The following is an 18,019-nucleotide window of genomic DNA, read 5'->3' as shown; positions in this document are numbered from 1 at the left end:
GGGGGGGGAAGAAGAGAACATTGCTAGGGATATTTGCATGAAAACCCAAGTTCTATCTTACTTGGTAGTCACATGGGTGGCTATTTATTCCTCAAGTGAAGTCAGGAGAGCTTAGTAGACCATGACACTGCGTAATAGAACAGTGAAAAGTGGTTTTTGTGTAGGGAATTCCACGTGCAGTTCTTTACCTACTGCATAAAAACAATTTCTGCATTAAAAAAATATTTTCTAACCTTTGATGATGGATTCCTCCCACTAATGCTAATGCCTGCTGCTTTAGGAAGTATCAGAAAAATATTCTCAAGTTTGTTCTAATGCTGCACATAGCAGCACTGCTTACCTCAAGCTGCCTGATGGAGGACTCTCTCTCCTCAATAAGACGGAGATCATCTTCTGTAATGTCTTCATCTTGCACTTGTGCTTGAGGTTGACTGTAAAAAAACCAAGAATACTCGAACCGGCTGAACTGCTCTTATACACAAGGTTGAAATGCACTTCATGTTAAAAAGACTAAAGTACAGAGAATACACATTAAACTTGCACAAGACATGGTGTTTTTACCTTTGCAAAAAAATGATGTACAGCTGATGTGAAAGGCCTGAATCCTCAGGCCCTCAATAAAGAAAGTTATACAAGCATGATATTGAACAGCTTTGACATATGAAACTCCTTAAAACCTAGTGTTTTGGCTCAGCATTTTCTAACTGAGCATGCAGATATCAAACATCTTTCTATTTGGATTCTGAACTAAGTGTCATTTGGAGTCTGGCATTCATTTTGGCTTTCCTCGTTAGTGGAGTCTGAATTAGAAGCCACTTCGAGAAAAATGCAGGTATTCAGTCTTATGGATTAATAGTTAAATATTTTGATCCAAGTTTTAGAGACCCAGCTGTCCTAATCTGGAAGGATAAAAGACAAAAGGCTGCATTGTTTTTATGTTGTCCTCTACGGGCATAGTTGATGAAAGCTTCTTACCACATCTCTTTCCTTCAGAAGATCCTAACAAACTAGAGGAAGCACATTCCATTTTAATGTTTGTTAATTCATAAGAGGTTTTTAAAAGTCTTTTTTTAAATTCGTCTTATGGGTGTGCATTTTTTCTTAAGGTTGTTAAACATGCATACGTCCATTTACTAGCCTGTTCCTCCTCCTTATCTTGTAGTTGGTGGTTTAGTCTCTGAAAATAATCAGGAGGGGAGCAGTGGTTGGGGTTAGCTAAATCTAACCTGACTCAAACACATAAAACCCTTAACTCTGAGTCCATTACACATGGAAATAAAGGTTAATTTGGTCGCAGCAACTCTGTTTAGTTTTGGTTTAGGTGGGGGGGCGGATGAGGGGGGAGAAAGGAGAGTTTGGTACAATGCCTATCACAATTAGGCTGTTATCTCTGTTGAAGCCTCTGGGCTCTATTGTAATACAATTCTATTACATTTTTTTAACAACTAATTTTAGTTTTCTATTTCCTTCTGCAGGAAAAACAAACAAACAAACAAACCAAACAAACAAAAAACCCATCAATCAACTTCCACTGTTCCAGTTAAACAGATCACATTAAAGACCAGGAGACCCAGAAACTGAGTTTGATAGTGTTAAAGCAGTAACTCAAAAAAAAAATAAAAATAGAAATTGATATTTTCAGTTCTAATTTTAACTTCTGTAGAACACTAGCAGCTTGTGATCGTTAGCTTTCAGAGGGTCAGAAAAAGCCAACAAAAAACCCGAACACACAGCATGCTTTAAAAAATAGATTTTTTTTAAATGCACTGTATAAGTGATCTTAATGTTGTTTCACCACACAAGTTCTGTTAAAACCATGGACTACAGCCCAGAGTGTAAGTCCCCATTATTGGAGTCAACCAATCAATTTACAAGACAGCTTATAAGGTTTATGGCACACCCGTCCTACCTGTCCCAAGAGACAAGTGTTCCTTCTTTGTAACCGTCTTCTGAAGGACCAGCCTGTAGGAAAAGCAAAAATTACCATTTTATTTGAGTGATGGGTACATAGTAAAATGTTTGTCGAAATTCCCATAATGAATCAAGATTAAGGGGGCTTTAACTTCGGTAGCTCCAAAACAACATGGTCAGTTATATTCTTGGTGTGGGGCTGGTGTGTGTGGATATATATATATATATATCCACACACACACACATATACATACACACACACATACATACACACACACACACACACACACTGAGCTTGGTAGCAGCCTACAATATATTTTATGCCAATACACATTGCTGTATTCATGGAGTCAAAGGTCAGGACTGAGCCTATACTACTACAACAACAAAAACCACACACACCACCAGCATAATTTTGCATTTCCGAACTATGTTAAAATTTTAGTTCTCTAAAATTAACCAAAGTCCAATTTAAGACTGACATAAGTAAAGACACTTTAAATGAAGGCTACTACTTTACTCAATGTTTCCTGCTTCATAGCCCATGATAGCCTCAATCCTGCAAAGGGGTCTAGCAGATGGATCCTTATATCCAAAAAGAATCCCTGTTGATTTAGGGGACACTATACACATACAAAGATCTACCTCCGATTCCCATAGCAAGATCAGGGCATATGCACTATGCGGAGTACCTATGAACCCCTTTGTAAAACCATACATAGGCACAAGGACAGAGTAAGTCTTTTAATAAGGAATTACTATGAAGTTATTTTTTCCTTAATCAAACCATTAAACTGAAATGCAAGTTTTAAATTTAATACCTTGTGTTCAAAGCCAAGCAAAAGTTTAAAAAAAGAATAAAAAAAAAAACCCACACAACTATGCTGGCATTGTGCGCACATTCTACATGCGTGCATTTATTTTATTTATCTCCTGCAATGGTGCCAATCCTGTAAGAATGCTGCTCTCAAGCTAATAAAAAGAAGCAGGTTTTATGTAAATAATGTTTGAGTTGAATAATATATTTCTGGATACTTACAGATACCCTAGAGCTGGCTCTTACTCTGGCTACAAGATCTTTTTCTTTCTCAGCAGCTTGCCTTTGGATCCTCTGGAAGTTGGCCAGTGCAGTGCTGAACTCCGCCACAAGACGATCTTTCTGTATTTTTCTTTGACGCTATTGGAGGAAAGCAAGACTGATTTTTATAACAACAAGCAAGCTTGCTCTTGTTCAAGGCTTTACAAATAAGTTATTTCAAGGGTGGTTTGTTTGTGTGGTTCCCCCCTTCCCGTTAGCATGGGCCTCACACTTTAAATAGAGTGTCTCATGGCACGTTCCCGCTCAATTGAGATTGTATGGACTACCTCCCATTCGGGTTCACATAACAACCCTATCACTATTACAGCAATTGTGGAAAAGTAGTATTAGGAATGCAATGTATTTTCAACTGTCTTATTGGTATTTAACAACTGGAATTAAAGAGGATCCAGCATCACACATCCAGGCAGCTTTCAGTAAGCTACTAGTGAGACCTTCTGGCTTATTTATTAACTAGGTTCACTGTACAATTGCTGAATATTTTGATATTGTAAAATTTAAACTGTGTAAAAACAGCCCAGAGCATCAGGGCGAGGAGGGGAAACTCACTGATTTAATTATAAGACAGAAGCGCTGAAGGTATGCCCTGAACTGTACCTGAGAGGAGAAATGACCTTGTAATCATGTTTTTATAAAAACATCAATTTCCAATTTTTACTCCTATTGAGAATGGACACGGTCAGGTCATGAGAGAATTTCCTCTCTATTTCCCCATCCACATAGATCACATTGCAAATTCAAAGGGAGTGTCAGAGAGCTACAACTTGCCCTTAGTCAATCACCTCCACTTTTCCATCTTGGAGTCACGAACAAGGGTGGGAGGGAAGAGTCTGGTCAAACAACATGGCTGAGTTTCTTACCACAAACTTTCAAACTCCAGGGCCAAGCAAAAGAGGCACTTCAAATTTTTTTTCCTTTTTTGGGGTCTAGGAGGTATTTATGTATCAAGTGCAAAGTTTAAGCAAATATGAATGAGACAGAAGTGATTAAATAGTTATAATCTGTTGACCATACTCACTCATTTTAAATCTCTTAATCCTACAAGTCACAATAACACACCATCAGCAGCAATAGTAATTACCATGTTGGTAGCAATTCTCGTCAGAGTGCTTTAGTTCTGATACACCGTAGGAGCAATTGCTTACAGAAAACTATTCTGCATTTTACTGCACTTGAGGCCTATTAAGTGACTTCTACATAGCACTGAACATTTGTTTTGAACACAGACCTCACTTGGATGTTGTCAACATCTAGTAAAATGACAGCAATAATATGAATACGTAACTGAAGCCATTCAGATACTTTACATCAGCCAACATTATGTTCAAATGATCCATGCTCTTCATTTTTATACCTGTTCACTTGTTGCAGGCAGAGACCCAAACTCTTTAATGTTCTTGTCAGTTTCTTTGGCAAGCTGGTTTGTATGCTGCTGCTTCTGCTGCCTAAACCAAACACAAAGTCTGTATTATAGCCACTGGATTATTTTGCTGGAACAATTTCATGGACACTCAGGAGCAGCATTTTAAGAAGAAAGTTACCAATTATCTTACAAAATATTTATTTATAGGCATTTCTATTCATCACTATAATATCTATGAACTGATCACTCAGAAGGGTGTTGGATGAGACACAGACTCTGAAAGAAATGATGTTAAATTAGTGATATAACAGTGGAATTGGCCACAAGAGGGCCACTGGCTATTGTACAGAAAAAGTTACAAATACCAGATCCATTTTTGGAAATATCTGTAGGCAAAAATATTTGTAGAAAAATAAAAAGTAAGTTGCAGCCTCATCAATGAAATGAATCAAGATGCTTTTGCGGTGGCCCCTGAACAATGAAGTATACATATAGCAGACTTCAGACACCCTCTAAAAAGAGAAGATCAGAAAAACTTAGTTTCCTTTTTTGATAAATCAAGCAATCAAACTTTTTTTTTTTAAATTGTGGTCTTTGGCTCAGGTGTAAATTTAGGACCATGCCCACCCACTCAATCTATAGCAAATTTCCTCCCATTGACATCAGGAAATTTGTACCAATAAAAGGGGAGGATATGTCTTAGGTGGAAACTAAATTTGTATTATTTGTTCAATATCTTTTAGTGGAAAAACATACTCACTGTTAGCACAGCTATTTATGCCCTTTGTTACTCTGCCTTCCTCATCTTCCTTTCCTTCGTTGCCTTTTTCATGCCTGTAACTCTCCTTACTTTCCTTTTCTATTTCCTTCCAATTCCAATGAGATAAGAGAGGCCAGGAGTTCCCACCTTTCAGGGTAGGTCTTCACCAGCAACGTCAAAGGGCTGCTGTGGCAGTGCTTTAATGTGGCTGTGTAGTCGTGGCACCAGCGCTGGCAGAGAGCTCTCCCAGCACCACCCACATGAGGGGAATAGCTACCAGTCCTGGGAGCACGACTCCTAGCGCAGGTGTACTGTCTACACTGGCGCTTTACAGCGCTGAAACTTGCAGTGCTTGGGGGGAGTTTTTTCACACCCCTGAGCGAGAATGTTGTAGCGCTGGAAAGTGGCAGTGTAGACAAGGCCTCTGTCACAATTTCAGTCTATCTGGAGACTGAGGAAAATAGCACTGCTTACGTCAACCATTCAAATGTGACTGGAAAGTGATCTTCACAGTCACAATTTTTTTTTTTTTTAAAAAGAAAGCTTAGATTCTGCAGAATGACTCACAAACAGGAAAACATGAAGCATGTCAGACCCATCCCAAAGAGCAGATATTTTAAACATCTGCCACAATATCATTTTCCTGGACATTTAGAAGCCGCCAGAGACCTAAATGTATTCCCAATTGCAAATCTGTACGACAAAAACCACATAGCTTCCCTAAAAACTGGGGAACAGAGCATGATTCCTCTAGTATACATTCAAATTCCCACCCCCATACCGCACCAGATTAATGTTGGTTTTGTAGATGTAGTTGTAGTCAGTTTACCCTCAATCCAAACAAAACATAGTATAAGTAGAGGTCCCCAAAGTGTGGGACACTGTGCATAAGGGTGTGGAGGAATGTTCGGGGGGGGCGGGGCGCACAGCTGGGGCCCGGGCCAGTCCTCACAGCCCTGCCCTCAGCCAGGGCCCCAGCCTTGGCCACCTAACCCCGGTCCACTTCCCTTCCCTCCCAGAGCCGCGTCCCCGCTCCTGGCTCGGGGGGTACAGATAGGGATAAGGGGAGGGCACGAGGTAAAGAGTTTGGGGACCACTGGCATAATCTGATCAAACCATACTAGCCAGGAGCAGATTTTCAACTAGTGTAGGTATGCAATTATGTGCCTAATTTTCAATATACACCTCTACCTCGATATAATGCTGTCCTCGGGAGCCAAAAAAAAAAAAAAAAAATATTACCGCGTTATAGCAAACTTGCTTTGATCCGCCGGAGTGCACAGCCCTGCCCCCCCGGAGCACTGCTCTACCGCGTTATATCCGAATTAGTGTTATATCGGGTCGTGTTATATCGAGGTAGAGGTGTATAATCACTGCAATCCTATGTGCAAATGGCTAAAAAACAGGAAGCAGCACTAGAATGCCTAGCAGCATTCCCACCCACCCCACTCCCCGCTCCGTGCTGAATGATGCCAAGTGCAAGAGGAACTTAACTAAACTTTGAGTTTAGTTACTGTATAAGTGCTAGAATTTACTTTCAATCACTGTCATCAGTAGGAAATGCATTGTGGATCCAGGGTAGTATGTCACCAATTTTGTAGTCCTAGTTCAGAGTAATTTGTCATCCTGCCCAGAATGAATGTGATAAGCCTGGTCTAATATACATTTCCCTCCTGCCATTCAATGGCTACTGTGCTATATTAACAGCCACAGAGAAAAGTCTGCCAACTTTCTCACTCAATGAGTTCGTGCAGCACATGCAGCCTGTGCATATCTGTGTTAGGATTAAAGAATAAAAGTGGTAGAAAAGAGTTTGGTCCAAGTCGAATGAGCCTCTGTATTGGGAAACAGAGAGGCTAGTAGTCTCCTTCGATAGGACACGAATGAAAGCTCACATTCAGAGGGCTGAACTACAGCGTAATTTCTGACAACTGGCCTTATTTCACTTCTGCTTTCTCTAGTATTTTTGGCATATGTTCATCTTGTAATTTCACTTGATACCGTAGCTAGCATTGTTTAATAGTCTCACTTTGCCTTCTTGCAGTACCCCACAAAAGCATCTCCCTCTCCAGACCATACCACGTTGAATGCTCTACAAAAAGAATGTTCTGGAGGTTTTTGAATCCCTAGAGCCAAATTAGTACCTTCCAGTGCTGTCAGTTTGTCTGTGTTTACATTTAACACAGCACATGTTCAGCAGAAGTACTGAGAACTGCCAGTCAGATAGGTTAGCATGGCAAGATCCTGTAGGTTACAAAGATACCTCAGATAATTAATTTTTTCATGTTTAAGCTTTAATACTTCTTTTCTACTTCCACCATCCTATCCCCAACAAAGCTGAGCACTTGGCTAAAATCACGGTCACCTATTGAGGCAGTATTTACAATATCGTGAAATGAGAGATCTTCATGTAAAGTACTTACAGCTGTTGCCTCAATTCAGGCGTGTCTTGTAGTGTTCCAAGTTGATGCAGTATTCTTTGTATTTCTGCAGCTGTTAGTGAAAAGGAAGAGATTTTAATGACCCAGTTAGATATATTTCCCCCTTTAGTTTTATGCATTTTTGCTTGACAACTCTAACATATACACACTTTTTGTCAACAAGTGTATGTACAACTGTGATAGGCCAAGCAAAATGTGATTTTCAAGAAGCCTACATTAAATCCTAGGTTATATTAAAAAGGAACACAACATGCTGAAATATCTAGGCAGAAAGTAGTGATGTAAGGATGAAGGTAGTTTAAGCCAGACTCCTTAACTCAAATTTATCTACAATTAATTTCAAGAAGCAATAAAAAACACTGTGTACTGGTTTATTCATCCTGTGTGTGCTATATCACACAAACATCTGAAAGACTGACACAATATTGACATGTGTATAAATATTCATAACTAGTATGTTACTGACACAACATCTCACAAAAATGCCTAAGCTTAAAGTAGTACTGATACGAAATGAATATCGAGGGTTACATTTGAAGTTTGATTTATACCTTTGGTTCAAATGCTTTAAAAATTCATTTTCTTATGGGATACAATGAGTAACTCAAAGCCCCATGCCAAGCTTGTTACATAAAATGTATCGCAGCTCTGAATTAGCAAAATGAAGATGCACCCAAGCTTTCCTTTTAAAGTTAATGTGTCGGGGGGAAGGGCGGAGGGGGAGAAAGAGGAGAGAATGAAATAAGAGCTTTAATTTAAAATGTTAATTTGCAATGTGATCACTAGTCCAATTCCACAGTGGCACATTTTTAGAAGGCCAAAACAGGGAGAGTATTTAATAGGGAGAATCTATATTTGCATATCCTCAGTCAACTGTTACTTGTCTCCCCAAAACACATTTATCCCCATGCAGTCTAGTGCAGCCATCTAGGAAGCAGAAAATATGATGTAGAAGAGCTCTGGATTTGATGATTTCATGATATGTAATTTAGTGTGTTTTAAGGAACTAAAAAAAAATTGCAAAATTTAGATAAAGTGAGTTTGAGAAAGATGCTTTACTGTTTCTTTTATTAGTGATTAAGAACAGGAAAAATAAAGATTCATGGCATTATACATTCAAAGTCTACAAGACATTTTTTATATAAACTAAATATTATAGCAAGGTGTTTATCCAGTCACAAAATAAAAAGAATGATAATCCCTTACTGAAACATTTTAAAAATACATTAGCAGTTGAGTGATTTTTAAAAGATATTTTTAAGAGTCCTCAGTGAATCATTATATTGTATTTATATGTTTATCTTTAAATATATACATTCCAATATTCAGTATTGTTAAACTGACTGATAATTTTCTTTCTACCCTCATAATATAGAAAGTACTTAAATATTTTGGAAAAAACTGATTGTGCAATTTTTTTTTTTTTTTAAATAAAAAAACACGCATAACACAAATAAGCTTTCGGGAAGTTTGAAAGCAAATTTAAATTACACAAAAAGTCGAGTATATAAGCTACTGATATAAAAAAAGAACTTAATGGTTTTAATCAAATTAAACAGAACAGATGTAGAGAAAGTTCTAAGAAAAAAAATCCTGAACCAACAGCATAATTTGTGAACAAATGCCACCTGGTGGCAAGTTTGAGAGAGACAGCTTCTGTGGCCCAAGTCACATTAAATATCCCCTTGAGAACATGGTGTCCTAAGACATACAGACAAGTTTCAGAGTACCAGCCGTGTTAGTCTGTATCTGCAAAAAGAACAGGAGTACTTGTGGCACCTTAGAGACTAACAAATTTATTAGAGCATAAGCTTTCGTGGACTACAGCCCACTTCTTCGGATGCATATATAGGTTCCATTCTATATGCATCCGAAGAAGTGGGCTGAAGTCCACGAAAGCTTATACAGACAAGGTTTACTGAAAATGAATGTTAACTCAAGTGTTGAATAATGAACTACTAAGCTGAAATATATTGTACTAGAAATCCTCTTTATTGGTAGTTAACCACAATAGTTATTTTTGATGTCTATTTTTGGGGGTCTAATATAACAAACTTATTAACTAATTACTTTAAAGGTAAAATATCATTTAAATTGGTAACTCATGCAAATGACCCTGTGAAATTAATCAAGATGTTGGTTGATTGGCTGTTAGAGACTATTAGGTTTTACTGGGTACTAAACTCTCAAAGCAAAACAAACAATTTCTGATATTCTACCTATAGAAAGATATCTTGGACATAAGAATCAAGGTGCTCATACATTTACTGATAATTCATCTCCAGAGTGAAGCATGTATTTTGGATATATAAGCTTTTAAACACTCTACTACCCTGTTTCCCCGAAAATAAGACAGTGTCTTATATTAATTTTTGCTCCCAAAGATGCGCTAGGTCTTATTTTCAGGGGATGTCTTATTTTTCAGAAATGAAAAATGCCTTATTATCGGTGGATGCCTTATTATCGGGGAGGTCTTATTATCGGGGGGATGCCTTATATTACAACGAGAGGCAAAACTGTAAGTAGGCCTTATTTTCGGAGGATGTCTTATTTTCGGGGAAACAGGGTATATCTACATCTATTTGACAGATGTTTGAAGATTTACCAGTTTGGATTACCTTACTGCCATCTGGAGGATGAATTTTCTAACTGCACCAGAAGATTAAAAGTGAATGAAGGTTTAAGCAAAGGCCATCATATGTAAATTACTCTGAACAAAGTCTGCACTTTCACTATATTTATTTCCAAATGCCACAGGCATGACTCTCAGATATCTGTTGTACTGTAGTTTTAATGCTTTCTCCTGAATATTTTGGTGACTGGAAGGGGGAATAGAGAACATGATGGGGGCGGGGAAGGTAAAACTTAGTCCCTATAAAACAAGGGCTGTATGTAAAAATTTCAGTTTCTCAGATGGGCAACCAGACCCCTCCCCCAAACCCCTAGGGGAAAAATGGTTTGTTGCTCACAGTTAGGAACATAAGTAGTACAAGACCACACCAATCTTTTTTTTTTTTTTTTTTTTTTTTTAAAAGAGGCAATCTGGTCCATTATTGCAGTTCTAAAACTGATCACTACTGTACAATTCAGAGGATGTTTAAAAACCCTACCAGGCAACCGGTCAATAGTGTTACACTAAGTCAAAGAGGTAAATCTGTTCCAGCTTTATCCTTAGCTAACAGGATTTTTCTAAGTTACAATAACATGAACCTTGGATGGGTCAAGAGATTGCTATAGGTTAGAAGTCCTTCTTGTAGTGTTCAGTCCAGTTTTCATAAATACAGCCAGAAGGTACCATTGTGATCATTTAGTCTGATATCCAAAGTGATCAAAATCTTTTATGATCACCTGGTAGCTATTTAGAAGCTTTTGGGAAGCAAGTTTAATTTCAGTCTAGTTTCCAGTGGGCAGATATTGACATCACAAAAGTAACAACCAAAAACAATACTCTGTTAGGCCTAAAACATGTCCATTCCACACTTGCCTTTCAACAAACAACTTTCTCCCAAGAACCGTGTTTTGACACAGTAAAGCAGAAAGGTGCTAATGCAACGTGAAGACTTCATTTAAAAAAAAACCACACACCTAAGAAAAAGAGCCAAGGACTGAATGGACAAAGACTCCAGAACAGGATTACAGCACTTTGGTAAGCAGTCTGGGAAAGATTTTACTACTACTGTCTTTATTACGTAAACTTTATGAAAAGAATGCTTCAGTACCCAGAGCTGCCAATCTAGCAACATAAGAGAGCAGGGTGGGCATGGAAAAACATCCAATCCCCAAGTACATATGCAGGGAAAAAAAAAAAAAAGGAACAGGTACATCTAATTTTAGGCCTACTATCTTGGCAGCATCCTTTTCAATACAATATGCCTATGTATAAGCCAAGAGCTCATATTTTCTATGTAAGCTGAGCAAGTCAACGTACCAAGAAAGCCCACAAGACTCCAGTGCAATACAAAAAGGCCAAATGCTTCCTTGAGTTGTAATGGAGATGCCTGGGGTATAAGTCAGTGTAGAAGTTGACTATACACCATATATTTATCAAAAAAAAAAAAAAAAAAAAAAATCTTCAGATACAAGTTAATCAGGGATTTAACCCACATTTAGTGAGGCAACTACCCCCAGACCTTTTAAATCTTAACAGGATTGTCAAGTTGCAGGGGTTTATAGTGGGTTTGGCACATACAGAAAGTGTGACGAAATAAAATAAACTTATTTTTATAAGAGAAGTGGGAAGATTCCTACCCACACCCCGATACCTTAAAAAGACTGAACTGGTTTTAAAACTACCACCAGTAGTTTAAATTTGTTAGACTACTCAAGGTAAAGACAACAAACAATTCTCAATGGAACTTTAAGATGGTCTATTTCCTAGGAGCAGATGGACCTAAGCTTCTCTTCCCCAAGGAAATTGGTAGGAAAGCCACACAGGAACACCTGGATTTGCTACTTTTTGCCACCAATTTCCCTTGAACTAGGCAGGTGGTAAGGCATAGGAGAGCGGCATCTTGGAAGTGGGCAAAGAGAAAAAGGAAGATAACAGCACTGGAAAGTCTGGGACCAGTTTTCAGACAGATGGGGTGGCCACAAAGCTTCCTTATTTACAGCAGCTGTAATACTGCTGCCTTGGGCTGTTCTATAACATCGGTCCATCCCCCTCAGTCTCCCTGCCATGAATATTACGAGACACTGAATAAAGCCATTTGGTGCTTTACTTAGGTATAGTCAAGAAATCCAACACACAGTCCTAGTAATTTCATCAATACTCCACATCCTGAATACACTGGTAATAAAAGCCAGAGACCAATTAACACAGCTTGATTTATGCCTCGTCTACACTGGGCAGAGGGTAGGGGCGGGGGGGTTGATTTAAGTTACGCAACTTCAGCTACGTGAATAACATAGCTGAAGTCGACGTACTCAGATCTACTCACCGTGGTGTCTTCACTGCAGTGAGTTGACTGATGACCCTCCCCCGTCAATTCCACCTGCGCCTCTCGCTCTGGTGGAGTACCGGAGTCGATGGGAGAGTGCTCAGGGGTCGATTTACCACGTCTAGACTAGATGTGATAAGTCAACCCCCACTGGATCAATTGCTGCCCGCCAATCCAGCAGGTAGCATAGACATACCCTTAGAGTGGTTTCTCTGTTGCCTCCAGTTTTCTCTCCCCTACGGCAATTGAGGTTGGGTCCCCCTCCCCATCATCCTAGTCAGGATATGAAGAGAGACATCAATTCCAGCACTTCCATACCCATAAAATTGAGACTTTGCTTCTGCAAGGTTGTCAGTCAATTTTAAAAACAAGACAAGCTTGAAAAATGCACACACTTTTTATAATGAAAGTCACTACTATGAGCTCAGAGGGCAAGGCACTGTTTAGTGATGACAGGAAACAGGACAAACTTGTATGGATTACAGAATGCATTTTTCCTAGCAACTGACAGCTCACGTGCAAAAAAATTACCCAAGCCTCATCCTTTCCATCCCCAGACTGAGTGCTGCATTAAGAAGAGCTAATACAATTTTAGCAGTTAGATTTCAGTTACAAGGCTAGGGATGCTGTGAAGAGAGTCTTGCAGCAGTACAAAGCTACTGGCTGATTAAAGCTACTCTCCATTCAGTTACATCTTTAAAACTAGCCTGACTTGTTTAACAGCATATATGAGCCGAAAAGAGAATTGCAGAATTCAGTCTGGTTTTCTGCTCATAAAGTTGGGAGAAAGTCACCGCATAATTATGTGGCCAAATACTGGTTCAGGCCTTGGCTACACTTGGGAATTCACAGCACTGCCGCGGCAGCGCTGTGAAGCGCTAGTGTAGTCGCGCCGCGAGCGCTCTCACGGCGCGGTATGTACTCCACCTCTCCGAGGCGAGTAGCTTGCAGCGCTGCAGGCACTGATTACACTGGCGCTTTACTGCATTGCACTCACTGTGCTCGGGGGGGGGGGGAGGGAGCAGGGGGCGTTTTCACACCCCTGAGCGCAGCAAGTTGCAGCACTGTACAGCGCCAGTGTAGCCAAGGTCTCAGCTAGTCAACAGGAGTTCCACCACTGATGGTAAAGGGGATCAGAACATGGCCCACAGAATACGGATTTAGTCTAGCATTAAGTCTCACATCTCCTACACAAGGTGCAACTGTTAAGAAGGCATCAAGCTCTATTCTGAATTTACTGCTCTTCAACTAATCCCATTATTCACTCTTGATACACTCTATCCATTTTAGTAACAATATAGTTCCAGCCACACCTGAAGGACAGATTATCTTGTGGGTCAGAAAGGTTTTAAATTCTGAATCACAGACTTTCCTTGTCCTACAGCATATTATTTTGCATGGACCAAGAAAAAAACAGTTTTAAGTTATATTTTTGTAACAATTGCACAAATTGCATTCTGCAGCAGCAGTTAGAATACCACAGTTAAAACTATGCTGACGTAGTTGATAATAGTGCTTTTTGAACAAGGAAGGAAGGATTTTAAATTGCTTAAGGAAATAGGAGTTTTACAAAATTAAAGAAGAAAAGGATCAAAGAAGTCAACAGGGAAATCGTTTTCAGCCTTTAAGAGCATTAAAAGGGAGTGTGAACAGAGGAATCTCCAGTTCAGACTTCAAGCAAGCATGACTGCTCTGCACAGTCTGCAATGCACTAAGAAATCTTGGATCAGACCTTGACCTGTGGCAGAGAAGCACGTGGGGGGGGGGGTCACAATAGGGAGTGCAAAAGGTGATTTAAAGCCACCTTTGTTCTCTGCCAAGACTAAGGATGTCCATGCACTGCACTGATCCCGAGCAGAAGTTAGAACAGTAGTCATCAACCGGCAGATCGCAATTGACTGGTTGATCCTAAAGCCTCGGACAGTCGATTGCGATCTCCGGCTGCTAAAAGTCTAGTGGTGTAGCAGGACTAAGACAGGCTCCCTGCCTGCCCTGGCCCCGTGCTGCTTCTGGAAGCGGCCAGCATGCCCCTGCGAGCCCTGGGGGGAGGGCAGGGGTCTCTATGCACTGCTCCTGCCTGCAAGCACCATCCCTGCAGCTCCCATTGGCCGGGAACAGGAAACTGTGGTGGCATTACCTACAGATGGGGCAGTGTGTGGACCCACATGCTGCCACCCCTACTAGGGACCGCAGGGGTGTGCTGTCTGCTTCCGGGAATGACGTGGGGCTGGGGCAGGCAGGGAGCCTGCCTTAACCCCACTGCACCACGGCCCGAGGTAAGTGCCGCCCAGCTGGAGCCCGCACTCCAACCCCCAGCCCCCTCCCAGAGCCAGCACCCCATACCCCACTCCTGCATCTCAACCCTCTGCCACAGGCTCAGCCTGGAGCCCCTCCCACACTCCGAACCCCTTGGCCCCAGCCCAGAGCCCGCACCCCCTCCCCCTGCCCGAGCCTGGGCCAAGTGAGTGAGTGTGGGGGAGAGCAAGCGACAGAGGGAGGATAGAGTGAGTGGGGCGGGACCTTGGGGAAGGGGCAGGGTAGATCCTGGGTTACATGTAAATTCAAAAAGAGTGAGCTTGTGCATAAGAAGGTTGGAGACCACTGAGTTAGAAGAACCTGAGAAATTTATGCCAACTGCCAATGGTCCATCAACCAAAGATCAGCTGGCTGTAAGAAAGTCTGGCCATACTGTTTCCTCCAGCTCTGCCCCTTATGCCTGAGGCTGGCAATGGAGTGAAGTCAAATCATTATACTGGCTCACAGCTTTGCACATGGAGAGTGATGGGAAACAGCCCAAATAAAACAGAACCTTTAAGAAGGCCCACAACATGCAAGTGCATAAAAACAATATGAGACCTTATTTCTGAGCACCATATTTATGACACATAGCCCAACTATGCTATAATTACAACTATGTTCCTGTAGCCAGATAATGACACTCATCTGACACAGTTACTGAGTTCTGTCGGCACAACAGTAGTTTCTACTTTGATTTTTTTAAAACCACCACCACATATCAGCCATGTTCTGAAAACTGCAACAACCACATTGCCTAACTGCATCTATGCAGCTATCCTAGAATGCCTCAATGGGGAGACAGTGCCTAGTGGACATGCACACAAAGCAACACCAGCAGCAGACAGAGCAATGAACACAGATGTTATTGTGCCCTAACACCTGATCATTTGGGGGGTGGGGAGAAAGGAGAGAGAGAATGAATGTGTCCATATTACAAAACAGTGTTATGACCACGTTACAGGAAGATAGCCTTATTGGAGCCTAGGCCACTGGCAAGGGTGACATGTGATTAGCGGTCACAGTTACTAGTTGAATATTAACCATGTGGAATAGGGACCCAAGCCATACTTAGAGCTAAGCATTTCAGTAACCGATTCAAACTCAGTTAAAAATTAAAGTGTGTAGACAGGGCACTGATGCAGGTCTAAGATTTCCCATTCTAAACACAGCATGGGGCCAGTGAAATTAGTGTTCGAGATTTAAAATTGTCAATTTCAGTCACTTATAGATCTTGAGTCCAAGCAGATTAAATAGAAACTGCAAAGTGTACTCATGTACATATATTATGTATTTTCCCTTTCATCTGCTTTAAGAAGGGTTTTCCCTAAGATAAATCAGCAGTATATAAAATGCCACTGCACGCATCTTTCACAAAGATTTAGACATTTTACTGGCACTGGTTGGGTAACAGTGTATGGAAATACTTAACTTGTTCAACTGGAAATAAGAATTTGAATAAGTGGAATATCCAACTACAGATGAAGATGAAATCTAATAGTTTAAGATGTCACTTGGGAGCAGTCTACTGAAAATACAGAATGATTCCTGAAGTGTTCTCTCCCCCCCCCCCCCCCCCACACACACACGTTTATTTATTTGGATAAGGGGAGGTGAGGGTGCTGGTTTGCATTATTTGTATCAGATTCAAAACATTTTCCTACTATTCCCTAGACCTGACTACTTGATTAAATAGATAGATACAAGAAAATATAAACTAATCCAGTAGACTTGTGTAAGTCTCTTTTTAAACTGTGATATTTGGAGAAATTTACATACCCACAAAATTTAGTTAAATAGTGAATTTACACTAGAGCGTTCCCCTGAAGGATTTCAAAACATCTCACACATGTCAAAGATGACTTAAGCTCAACACTGCTGTGAGGTAGGTAGGCATCATTTCTGTTTTTAAGGTGGTGAAACTAAGCCACAGAGGTTAAACAAATCGCTCAAGGTCACAGCATGCCTGACAGAATTCAGATTTCCTCCTTTCCTCAGCTAGAATAGGCTGGTAGATACCATACATTTCTTGAAGAAACTGGGGTTGAGGAATAGGAAGAACTTGAAGTGACAGAATAATATAGTTATACTAGCACTAAGGGATAAAAACCCCCCACACCCCACTACCACACACAACAGTATTTAGTACTTTTATAATTTAGTATACAAAATAGTTATACCTGCACGCTATAAGTGATGATGACATAAGGCAACAGTTGCCTTGACTTCATAACAGCCAAAGGAAGGGATGGCACAATCTCTAAATCAGTGGGCCAATGCAGTAGACCTGTATGTTTAAGGTCTGTGACTGAGGAAAGATAACATTTCTAAATATCCCTGGTAACAGGATAGCGGGCCCCTTAAATGGAATTGGGCCCAGCTCTCCTGTTCCAGTCCAGCTTCACCCTAGTTTGGTGTAATGTGGAGTGTGGGGCTGCCTCTGGGAGTTACACAGGGGAGAGAGCCCAAAGGCAAGGAGAGATCGGAACACAGAGTCTGGAGTGAAAATGACAGAGTTCAGAATAGCAGAGCTTCAAGGAAGTGATGCCCCTGACGGAGAGGTAAGAAGTAGACAGTCCCGGGGGGACAGGTGGGGTCACCTACAGACCTCTCTAGGCCAGAGACCCAAAGGCTGAGAGCAGCAGAGGCAGATGTCTACTACCTCTGAGCTGGAGAGCAGAAGCTGAGGAACAATGGAGGAGTGAGCCCACGGATGCTTCCGGGCAGGAGCTGGAACCATATCTAGGAAGAAAATGGGGCAGAAAAGCATGCCAGCTAAAGGGTCTGGGACCAGAGATGCTGGAGTTGTACTGGAGTACCGGACTGTGGTGAGAGACGTCCAACCTGTACTGGACTGTCAGAAATTGAATGACTGAATGTACTGTTTGGTCTGTGCTGTGGAATTCTAGATTACGGTTGAGACTTTTGTAACAAATTAACCCTGAAAAGGACTATTTATACTTGGAAAGCTAGCGTGGAGTTATTAGGGACTCCAGAACAAAAGGGGACACTGAGGCACATGCACTGGTAATGCCATGGCCTGCTGCAGCACAGCAACCCAGGAAGGGGCCACCATATCACACACCTCTTAAGATTGTTACGTATTTGAGTTGACAATGACTGTTAACGTCACTTGAGTCTAGTTTCTGACCTGGACTTGTTCTGGGTCACCATAAAAAGTACAGAATAAGTTTTGACAGAGTCTGCAGAAAT

At 40.8% G+C, this 18,019-nt stretch overlaps 1 protein-coding gene across 2 annotated transcripts in view; it reads right to left on the bottom strand.

The window, feature by feature from the left end:
• Positions 1-18,019, bottom strand: part of STX7 (syntaxin 7) — a 44,559-nt gene that overhangs the window by 8,039 nt on the left and 18,501 nt on the right. For both annotated transcript variants that reach the window (XM_034765638.1, XM_034765639.1), the window contains exons 3-7: positions 7,557-7,626; positions 4,365-4,455; positions 2,951-3,088; positions 1,910-1,962; positions 341-431 (exon numbers count right to left, since the gene is read on the bottom strand). In XM_034765638.1, the coding sequence (XP_034621529.1) occupies positions 341-431; positions 1,910-1,962; positions 2,951-3,088; positions 4,365-4,455; positions 7,557-7,626 (443 nt within the window). The remainder of the gene's footprint in view (positions 1-340; positions 432-1,909; positions 1,963-2,950; positions 3,089-4,364; positions 4,456-7,556; positions 7,627-18,019) is intronic.

This window comes from Trachemys scripta, chromosome 3, assembly GCF_013100865.1.
Source record: "Trachemys scripta elegans isolate TJP31775 chromosome 3, CAS_Tse_1.0, whole genome shotgun sequence".
NCBI lineage: Eukaryota > Metazoa > Chordata > Testudines > Emydidae > Trachemys > Trachemys scripta.
Note: the sequence above shows the minus strand (reverse complement) of the source record. Positions and strands in the feature narration are given on the sequence as shown.